This window comes from Geospiza fortis, unplaced genomic scaffold (genome assembly GCF_000277835.1).
Source record: "Geospiza fortis unplaced genomic scaffold, GeoFor_1.0 scaffold166, whole genome shotgun sequence".
Taxonomy (NCBI): Eukaryota; Metazoa; Chordata; class Aves; order Passeriformes; family Thraupidae; genus Geospiza; species Geospiza fortis.
Window position 1 is genome coordinate 5470860 of NW_005054310.1, and position 11469 is coordinate 5482328.

Below are 11469 nucleotides of genomic sequence, written 5' to 3' on the forward strand. Positions count from 1 at the left end.
TTGCTCCTGTAAATACAGTGTCTTCAGTAAACCCATCTTTGCTCTGTGACTTTCTTCAGTACTTCAGTTCAAGGATGTTGGCAGAGGGGTTGTGCATATTCACCCTAAGCTTGATTACTGGCAGCCTCTTCCTTCTAGCAATGCTGCCATTCAGGTTTCCAGTAAATGTAAAGCCTCTTGAGGAGATGCACCCAAAATCCTATCACCAGTTATCCATGCATAAAACAGTGGCAGAGGCAAGAAAGAAACCTAGTGGGACGAAAGGGGGAAACCCTGCAGTGATTGCAAGCCATGCTCAGGCATTCAGAGCTGGCTCTTGCTGCCAGCAGTGATGGCCACTGTGCAGCACCACCACTGCCCAGCAGCAGTCCCAGGGTGAAACAACAAATAAACTGAAAAAAACATCCCTGAAGAAGCCTTTGCCTTAACCCTGGAAAGACAGCTTTCCCTTTCAGACAAGGAGGAAGGAAATTTGTTTTCATTGCTAAAAGGTGAGACCAGGACTTATTTTTAGCAGGACTTTGAGCTCAGGGCTAGACCTTTGTGGAGCTTTGAGCAGGGCTAACTGGATTAGTTGCATTATACAACACATCCCTGTTAGGTTCTGCCAGGTAGCTCAGACACCAAATAGCACAGGCCTCCATCAGAGCCTGCAGAGCAATTACTGAACATCATGGGGAGAATTGCAGTGCAGGGATTACCAAAATGTCACGCAGGACCAAAAGGTTACAGGCACATAAACATTTCAGTCATCACTTATGAACCAAACTGTGAACCTAATGTCACACAATAGCTGACAGAGGTGGAGGTGCTGGATAGGAAACCTTACAAATATCTTTGTATTCAAACAATCTGGATTTAAAGATGTTTGCAATACACTGACTTTTTCCCCACAGATACCCACATCCCTTTGCTCTGACAAGCAGTCATTTTTTCCCTTATTGCTGCAAGAGGCAGGGCTGCTCAGCTGGATGGCTGCATGCAGAGGCAGCACAGCGTCTTATTGACAGCAAAGCCCTTTCCCCCTCAGGCCCAAGCACTGCTCCACAGGTGGGGGAATTAATTTAGAAAACTGTGAAGTAACAGAGCAAACCAAGATTTATGTTCCAACACTTCGTGGATGAGCAGCCTTACTACCTGAGCCCCCTTGGCTTGCACACATAATTATTCTGAGGTAAGTGGGAACCCTGCAGGGCACCCCAACAACATACAGGTTGTCACTAATCACTTGACAGGGTTTGCTCTTCAAATATCTGATGAATATGTGTACAGCATCCTGCAGCAAACACAGAGGAGGTTAAAGCATGGCTGGCTCATCTGCTGTGCCACAGCAAAGGAAGCACAGAGTGTTCTCATGTATGGGACAAACCCAAGAAACTACTTGACACAGGTTGCTCTGCCTGTCTCTGCATGGCATGAGACAGTGAGGTCTCAGCTCATGGCAATCTTAGTTTCTCTCTTTTTTGTTCTTGTCATGGATGTCAGTGACACCTGGAACATGAAGAAATAAAGTGACAGGATCTTCCCCATCCTGCCTGTTCCCACAGGCCTCCCACTTTAGGGCATGCAACTGTGGCCCTTGTTTGCATGAGGTCATGAGTGCAGACTGCTGGGACACTGGGTGTGAGACCCAGAACACCAAAGCCCTAGAGCTCAGTGCCTTCTCAAACCTTCAGCAACAGCCTGAGAACTTCATCTGGATTTGTTCTTTATTTTAGAGTCTGAAACCAACTGAAGGTTGGTTTCTGCTGGGCTTCCTTCAGACTGGGGTATCATCATGCCAACAGACAGGCACCTTCACCAGAGATCAGAAAAGCAACTTGAACATGCAGCTTGAACCCCCTGTCCCAAAGCTTGCCAGAGAAGAATAGAACACTGAAGTTAAGTGCCTGCAGTGGCAAAGCAAAACCTCACTCTTCAGTAAAGCACTGAGCTCCAAGATAAGCTGTGCTTTGGTTCCCTAAGACAAATGTCAGGCAGCTAATTTTGCTGGACAGTTTGATTTACAGTAACTAAGAATGGTTGAAATTGCTAAGTCTGCTTCTCATCCCTTTCACATAAGTTTGAACTGTAAGAATGGCACCCCTTTTTCTCATCTTTCCAAAGTAACCTGTTGAACCCACCAAACTGAAAGGGAGAAGTTACCCAACAGTACACTCTGCATGCAGCAACAGTTCTGACAATGAAAATTGAGCAAACTCGGTGAAGAGATGTTCGTTCATTGCCTGCATATTCACCTAGAATTTTATTCTGCTTTTTCAAAAGAGGGAGTATTAATGTTACAAACACTACATTCTCTAACGAACTATTTACTATACATTTTATACAGACTGACAGAGAACAGTCAGCTTATCCACACAGTGAAAAAATACTGTCAGAAAACATGCACAATTCTATTTTGAAGGGAACAGATTTCTCCCTCTTTGTTATGGTTTCTTTTCACTGCTTTGCAGGCTGCTTAGTCATCATTGCTCTAAAAGTATACCCAAGCAAGCACATTCCCAGTCAGCAGAACTTATCTCCCAAAGCTCATTGCTATCTCCAGAAGAAAATGGATGGTGTACACATTTCAGCTTATACTATCTTCTAGGATCTCTGGCAGCGAGCCTCTCTTATCCTGTGTATGAATTGTTGCATGATCAGCAAAAGGCAGTGTTTCAAGGCAGCCATTGTGGTGGCAAGAACTTTTAGCAGTACAGGATTCAGCATCTTTAGGGGAAAAAACCCTTCCTGAGTGCTGCGCAATTTCTCAGTGCCAGCTTACATAAATGTCAGATGCTAGGCAGAAAGAAAAGCTTTGTCTTTGCTCCACCAAAATGTAATGTGAGAACCAGCTCCGATAGCTCTGGACACCTACCACCCTACACTCCTCTACAGGAGAGAAATAAACATCTCTGGGCATCTGACCTGTATCAGGCATTTACTTTGGGTAAGATAAAAGGCTCCTGTTTCTCTCCACTGACTAAAAAATTCACACAGTTACTTTTTACATCATCCTCTCCACACCAGTTTAGATGTACCCTAGCTATGAGTTCTCCTGCAGACAATCCCATGCTTCTGACTCTGCTGCTCACTTGGGCAGTGGGTGCTGCAAGTCCCAGTTCTCAGGAGTACGAGGAACAGGCAACACCTGCCTGCCCAGAAAAACCAGAATCATCACTTGGCTCCTGGTCGCCAGATCCAAGCTTTGGCACCTTGTGGACCAGAGGACTGCCAAGAAGGTCCCTGATAGGTCTGATGTCATCACTCAGAGTGCCCTAACTTTTAACCCCTGAATGTTTCTTTCCCTTCTAAAAGAAAAAGTTTTGTACAAAATTTTGGTGGTGTCCCTCTGGAAAGAATTAACCAGGGACAACAAACTCATCCTGGGCATGCTGACTGGGTCTCCAGTCTCTTCAGGAAGACAACTATTCTAGCCAGCCTAGGGCAAAGCTGAAGCCCCCAAGGCACTGAGCAGGACACTCACAGCGAGTCAGGCATTTCTCCACCTGCCATCCATTTTCCTCCTGATTGTCTTTCTGAACTTAAATATCTGGTGCCAACAATCCCAGACTGAGTCCTGAATTGCACCTGCAAGTCATGAGCTATTCCCTCATCTATTTAATTTTCAGGTGTTTGTGCGACAGGACTAACCTCCTCCTGCAGCCACATTACCTTTTATTTCCTGGCATATCACCATCAGAAAGAGACAGGAAAAAGCACTCCCTCCCCTTTCTGTTTACTGGAGGAAGGAAACCACACAGCATACACATGGAAGTCACATCAACACTGGCAGCAAAAGTAAGAACTGAAACAGGAGGGGAGATTCTTTTTTTTCTACTCTGCAAGCATGTATGAAACCTGGCAGTTCTGTTGCTGTCTATTACCCACATCTGATCCCTCCTTAACCTTCTATGAACACAATTGCTGAGTTAGTTTGTCGTATTTACTGATCTCCCCTCTTCTTCCATGAGTACAGTAGGGTTTCTTTCCTGTGGAGGAATGTTAATATCCACACCGGAAATTTGCATTTCATAACATCTATGTGTTAAAAGGCAAGACATTTTTTGCTATAAAAATTGCATGCTTTAAGGAAAAACTTTTCTCAGAGTTTTATATTTTCACTTCAAGCGGTAAAAATACTCCTTTCCTTTCTGTATAGCTTTTCATCAGTGGAGCTGTCTTGCAAAGTTCTGCACTGAGCTCTGTGTGATAAACCACATTGCCCTGGAGGGGGTCTCTGTGTGTATGCACATGTGCATGCATTTATTGTATGTTCCAACAGAACCAATGGGCAGCTGTTAGGCAGATGCATAAGCGCTCCTGCCCAGCCAAAAGGAGATTACTCACCTCAAGTGCTGGTTAAAGTAGCATGTAAATGGTTGAGATCCCACTTTCTCTTTCCAGTATTTCTGCTTGTACGTGACGTTCTCAGAGTTCTCCTGATCGTCTCTTGCACAGGGAGGGATGTACGAGCACTGCCAAGACACATTGCAAAACAGAGTTACTGCTGCCCTCAGGAACTCAGGGCATCACTTCTCTGCCTTTTCCTCATGATACCAGCGTGACTGAAATGGACTCAGAATAATAAACAAAAGCTCCAAAGAAACAGAAAAGAAATATCAGCTGAACTTCAATTGCTAATTATTCTGTGTGGGTACTGGAAAAGAATATAGTAGCATTCAGAAAGAAAAGAAAGGCTTTGCCATGTTTGTTCCACTCTTAAACAAAACCCCTTCATAACATCTTCGGGTTTGGTGTGATGAATGTGAAAATGATAATTTCATTTTAATGTATTCCTAGGCAGCTGCGTGGATTGGATTTGAATAACTTCCTATTTTCAGTGAGGCATGTAATCACAAGTTTAGTTAAGTATCATGCTAATAAATAACCCAAAGAGTCCAGCAAGCTTTCCCAGATGATGGGATATCTGGCTGATGTCCACTGATATAAGAAGGTATTCTCCCACTGCATACAACACATGGGAAGAAGAAAAAGGGCTCACAGCCCTGCTTCAGCAGAAAGGTTCAGCATCTGCTTCTGCTGTACAGAAGCCAAAGAGAGTTGAGCATGCAGCTGAGCTACCTGCAGATCTCACCCTCAGACATCTGCTTCAAAGCCCAGAGATCAAGGGAGATTCCTCCCCTGGCTTGGTGCCCTTGGGACTGGGCTTTCACAGGCTCCCCTTTGGGTCACACACATCCGCACACACTCCTTGCTTCCAAGTCATTGCCACACCACCCTTAAGTCCCAGCCACAGGCAGTTAAACAACAGAAAACAAACAGTGCACTGAATCAAGTGTCAGCACTATCAGAGTTTGGTGTCCAAGCACAATCCCTCTAATTTTTACCAGGCATCCACACAGGAGATCATGACAGGAGCTGTTGAACCACACTGAGTGACAGAGCTTGGCTGATCCTCTCATAACAGAGAGGCTTTTCACCCTGCAGGACATATGGACACCAAGTGAACTGAACACACTGAGTTTTAATTCCTTTAAAACTGGGAGCTGCAAACAGAAAAAAGTGTGACTGGGAAGGTAGCTAAAAGGCCTCCTACTTAGGAAGCAGGAGGTGAAGGGTGTGGGAAGCCCCTAAAGGGGGGCCCACAATTGATCACAACATTAATTTCTCCAGTGTCCTGAAGGCAGGAACAGCAAGGAGAGCAACACCCTCTCTGACATGAGCATAAAGATCACCATGGCCCACTGGCCCTGCTTCCTCTCCTGCTGAGGTTTCACAGGAGCTTACCTTGCCCCCAGCTGCACACTATACCTGAGATGTACAGACCTACAAGACCATGTTCACCATACAACAGCTTGAAGATTTGCCATTCCAGGGGCAAGGGAGAAATCTCAGGATTTTATTCCCCTGATCATGTAAAATCTGACCATTTCTGTTAGCTCCTGCAATTGCTGCCAGTGTTTTGCATGCTTCAGAATGAAAGACTGCAAGGTCTTCCTTGCTGCTTCCAGACTGAAACCTACCCTTCCACATGCAAGGATCTCCATTTTCACATGGACTCCTGGCTGGTGTTGCCACGGCACAGAGCTCCCTTTAGTTCCCTGTTCACAGGACCCTGAACAAGGGTTGTCCCACTGCTGATGATGGAGGACAGAAATTAGGGCAACACCCCTCTGCTTCAGAAACCAGAGTGCAGGATTTATCACATACTGTTATTGCCATCTTAGGTAACATTCCTAGGTCAGCAGAATTTTTGGTTGGGTTGTCCACTTTGGAGGCAGCAAACCCTCCCCTTTTTCCTCCACACTCCCAGTGCACAAACACATTTGTGCAGCAGCTGGGCAGAGTCAGCAAATTTGGCACAAAGACACCTGAGAGCACTGCTGGCTCTGCTCTGACCCCTGCCAGCATCAATGTGCTGCACCTTCCCAGCTGGTCCCCTCCTCCCTGCTTGGCCCGGGCTCCAGCACTTCCAACATCCTCCACTCTGATGTTTTCCTGTAGGAGCATTTCCTGCTTTTCCTGTATGGAAATGGCACCAAATCCCACGAGCTGGGCACTCACTGCCTCCATCTGACAGTAATCATCACTCCCAGCCCCAGCTTGTAGGTAGCCTCCAGATTTTAGGGGTTCTAGAAAGAGCTCCCAAACCAGACACTGTTTGGCCAGCACACAAAATGAATAGCTAGACAAAGCAGCCAAGCACCAATAGACATTATTTTGCCTAAACACACCCAGCTATCTCAAAGCTACTTTTCCTGTGTTCCTGGCTCCAGCACACATATTTCCTCTATCCTCTGAAATGTTTCCTCTTCCTGGCTGAGCCTGCTGCTGTCCTCTGCTATGAAAGTGCAACCAGTGCCCCACCAGTCCTGGCTAAACTTTCTCTGGATCCTGCAGAGACCTTCCACCCCACAAAATATTGCTTGAGTCCTTCACAAAGTTCATAACCTGGTGAACTGTTGGTTAGCCCCATGCTGAGTTTCAGGCTTAGGAACAACCAGAGAGGTCTCTTTTCCCAAGAGACGTCCATCTGAACAGACAAGTATCAAGCTTGAGCAGTCTCCCAGGACATTTCATCACAGAGAGCTTCACATTTTTTTCCCATCAGTCCCCATGCTCAATATGAAGATATTAAAAATTGAGTTTCTCAGGGCAGGGATTTTTCTTGGTTTGGAAGATGTAAAGGGGCCCACAGAGTTTCTTTGAGCGGCACTTCTGTGTTTTCCAGTACCAAAGCAGGACAGTGTATATGAGTATTGTCAGTAGCTACAGGAGGGACCCCTGGAAGCTGGGCACAACAGTGAACGCTTTCCATAACTCGAACTTCAGATCATTTTTTGCACACATAATCCCAGCAGACAGAAAGCATCTAGATACATTTCTACCTCTTCCTCTTTATCTCCATGTGGAAAACACAAAGGAGATGCCTGGAGTCTTGCCATAAATTGATGTGGCCTCTCTGCTTCTGCCTGTTGAGGATTAACAGTCCTGAGGAGAGGAATGGTGCCTGTCCAAATATGAATCCCAGGGGCCACCCTGAAACATCAACTCAATGTGACAAAGGCCTTGAGCCACAGAAAACACCCAAGATGCAATCCCAGAGTGAGCATTATCAGCTGCTGCACAAACCCTGGAGCTTGTTTGCCTTGTTTGCCAGCACTGTCCCCACCAACCCAAGGTGATTTTGTCCCTTTCTGACCCACACAGGGGCTGGATCTCTCTTCACTCAGCCTCCCAAGCACACTTCTAGCTCTATCACCTTCCAAAGCAGATTCAGCAGGCAGATAAAAGGGAATTGTATCCTCACAAATTTTGCTGCTGTGACTTGATGGATGAATGTGAAATAATTTCCACTTTGGCAATAGGCAGCTTCTGAAACATTGAATCTGTAGTTCTCCCTTACAAGACACGGCATGAAATACTGACATCAAAACATAAACAAACTGAAAGCAAGCTAGGACACCAGTAAAAATATCAGTTAATAGCCAATACATCTTTACACCAAGATTTTGTGGGAATTGTATCTGTGTTTGCTGCTGGATGCTCCCACTTCAGTCTCTGCAGGTGCTTGGAAAGATTCCTGGTACATCTGAACACTTCATGAGGGCAGATATTCTTCCATATCACAGAGAAAGAATAGATGCATGAACTCTTGACTATGGTTTAAGTTCCAGGCTGAATTTCATGCTTTTCAAAGATCAATTCTTGCCTAATTCAGTCACGTTTTTAATTTAAAAACCCAGACTTGGTAAACTACAAGTCCAAGAAAGTTTCAAATGCAAAGAGACATCCTGGCCCAAAGTAGAAGCAATTCAGCCCAACAGAAGACAAACCAAAGTAATTCAGGAGCAAGATTTCAAACTCAGTTTCCAAGTGATCTGTGGAGGAGCACCCTGCTGGCTCCTGGTGAGCTATGGGACAGAGCATGTGCCATCTGTTTGCTGTGGCACAGCCCTACCCCACCTGCTGGAGTGGAGATCCACCTGCAGCCCATGGTACACCCCACACCACAGCAAAGGGATGCCCAAAGGAGGCTGGGGCTTTGAGGGAAGCCCACATGGGAGCAGGGTCCTGGCAGGACCTGTGCTCCTGTGGAGAGAGGAGCCCGTGCTGGAGCACTTCATACAGAACTACAGCCTGTGGGAAGGACCCACGTTGGAGAAGGTGATGCAGGACTGTCTCCTGTGGGAGAGACCCCACACTGGAGCAGGGAAAGAAGAGGAAGGAATGCAAATGTGTGATGAACTGACCACAGCCCACATTCCTCGTCCCTCTGTGCTGGTGGGACGGAGGAGGTGAAGAAAATCAGGAGTGAAGTTCAGCTCAGGAAGGAAAGATGGGTAGGGGAAAGGCATTTTTAGATTTGATTTTATTTATGCAGTGCCCTTCTCTGATTTAATTGGCAATAAAGCTGATTAATTTCCCTGAGTCAAGTCCATTTTTCCCATGATGATAAAGGATGAGTGATCTCTCCCTGTCCTTATCTCAACCCATAAACCTTTCGTTATATTTTCTCTCCCTTGTCCACCTAAGGAGTGATACAGCAGCTTGGGGGGGACCTGAAGTTCAGCCAGGGTCAAGCCACCACACCAAGCAATAGATGAGCTTCTCCTAACTCTGTGTGTGTCTCCATGCACTAGTGGGTTACCTTCATGGCATGGAGGGGAGGAAGGGCTGCCACAACCATCCCACTGGGCAGGGCATGAGCAGGTGGGCTCGCTCCATTAGTACTAAAATGGCCCCCTCCCAGCTGAGTGTCCTGAGGGAGCTGGAGCTGAGCACCATGCCTGGCTTTCACCTGCATCTGTCACTGCAAATGATCATCAGCAGCACAGCCCACCAGGAGTGATCACACCCATGACCCCTCACAGAGGCTCGAGGCAGGGAGTGGTGCCCAGGTGAGACAGGTGGGTTATGGGGTTTATCCATGGTCCCTGGGGCTGCTTCCAGAGGAATTGCTAGGCAGCATCTGCAGAGTTTGCCTGTCACAGGTACCAGCCCAAACACAGACCTGAATGTTCACCAGACAGAGCCACCAGACTCTCACAAAATTATTGTCAAGTTATATTTTGTTATGAAACCTCCTCTGCCATGGGCTGTATTTAAGAGAGTCCAAAAATTAAGCCCAACTCTATTTACAAGTGTACAGAAGAGATGACTGCACATCATCTTGTCATGTGGAGCCTTTACACAGAGAAGCACGACAGGAGCACAGGCAGGTGTGGAGAGCAGACAAGGGGCAGCAGCTGTTTGCTCCTTGCCTGGGGACAAGGGTGGGGAGAGCCAGGTCTGGCTGCACAGCTGCTAACATCTGTCTTAACAGTCACTCCCTAAAAGCTTCTTTGGCAAAACAGGGGGCAACTTCTTCCAACACTACCCTTAACTGCAGATGTAGAAAGGGAAATGCCTAAAAAGCCAGAAAGCAGACACTTTCAGCAGCTGCCATACTCCCCTGGGCCCAGTCCCTGAGCTGGCTGTGTGCACCACCAATGCACCCCGTGGCCAGAGAGGAACAACGACAAATTGACTTGGGAATTAATCCTGCTCAAACCTTATCTCAGAGATTACTATTGCTATCAAGGCAGCTGAAGAAAGGCTATAGTCACTCTAATGAATTTCTTCCTCTGAGACAGCAATCAAAAAAAAAAAAGGAAATCCACAGATCACTCAGACGGAACACAAATGTAATCGTGTTGGGTGCTTTATATATACATTCCTGGATTATCTCTGACCCAGCTATATAATCTTTTAAGAGCTAAAATGAATCCTGGGCTGTACAATGATGTGATTATCTTAGAAAGAAAAAGAAAAAAAAATTCTTTTTCCTGCATCTAGAAAAATATTTTTCCTCACTGGAACAGACATTCATATCTGTGATATGTTTATATATCAGCCTGCTCTACTATAGAAAGTAGAAGATTTTTAATCAAATACACTGGGAATTTTTGGGTGGAGTGAAGCTGCCAACTGATTTTTTATTGTTGTGTGTTGTAAGGAGCCTGAACTATGCCCTTTCTATACTATTGATTTACAGGGAAAAATTGCTACCCTACAAAGAGAAGCACCTAAGCAGAAAGTAAAATTTAAAAAATGTTCAAAACAAAATTGGTCTTCTTTTTCCCTTCTAGCTAGCTGGAACTGATTAACATGTTGTATGCACGTCTAAATGCATGAACACAAGGGGGCATAGTGCAAAATGTGATGGGAACAGGAAGGGTTAAAAAGCTCTCTAAGTGTTTGTTCATCAATACGTATGGGATCCCGGGCATTAAAATCCAGCAGATTCCTACTCTGTGGCTCTAGTTAATGTGTTTCAGCATAAAATCCTGAAAGCTTTCAAAGAGAGCGAGATTTTAAATCAAAAATTAAAGGAGGGTGTAAGTGTTTGGCTCCACAGGCATTGAAGTAGGGAAAAAAGGGGAAACCAAAGAAACAGATGCAGACTTCAATCCCTTACAAAGGTATTTTTTCCTGAAGAGACCTAACCAACTTTTCTTCTTATTTTGTTTTTGTTTTACATAAGCTTCTCAAAGCAGGAAAAATAATTAGAGTACTTTTTTTTTTCTACACAGTTTTCCACTGAGATAAATTCAATTACTACCAAAGAATACAGTTACATCAAAAAATGCATCCTTTCTGCTTGGTCACATCTGGTAAATCAGATTTAATCCTCAGCAATCAATATCCCAGGGTAAACAGCCCACATCTAGAGATGCAAGGTGGAAGGTAAAGAAAACAGATTATATTTGTAAAAGCAGGAAAGTACCACACACTGCCAACAGCCCTGCTTTCTTATGTAAAATTAACATGAAATTAATTGTTAAATAAAACTAGTTTTTCTGAGTGACATTTACAGGCGTTACTTCTGAAGCTTGGAGTGCCTCCCTGCAATTGCAATTCAGCCCCTGGGCAGGTGCAATCCTTCTCTTCCCACCACACTTCCAGAAAGGCAGAAGAAAATAAGATCAAGAAGTAAAAACAGAACAAAACCCTTGGACAACTCAGAAAGGCAGTGTGGTCACG

General features: G+C 45.3%; 1 protein-coding gene across 1 annotated transcript in view; it reads right to left on the bottom strand.

Annotated features, from left to right (window-relative positions):
- The window catches only part of KCNMB4 (potassium calcium-activated channel subfamily M regulatory beta subunit 4), a 22213-nt gene that overhangs the window by 4047 nt on the left and 6697 nt on the right, over window positions 1-11469 (bottom strand). Inside the window, exon 3 of the mRNA XM_031055612.1 lies at window positions 4330-4457. Within this exon, the coding sequence (XP_030911472.1) occupies window positions 4330-4457 (128 nt within the window). The remainder of the gene's footprint in view (window positions 1-4329; window positions 4458-11469) is intronic.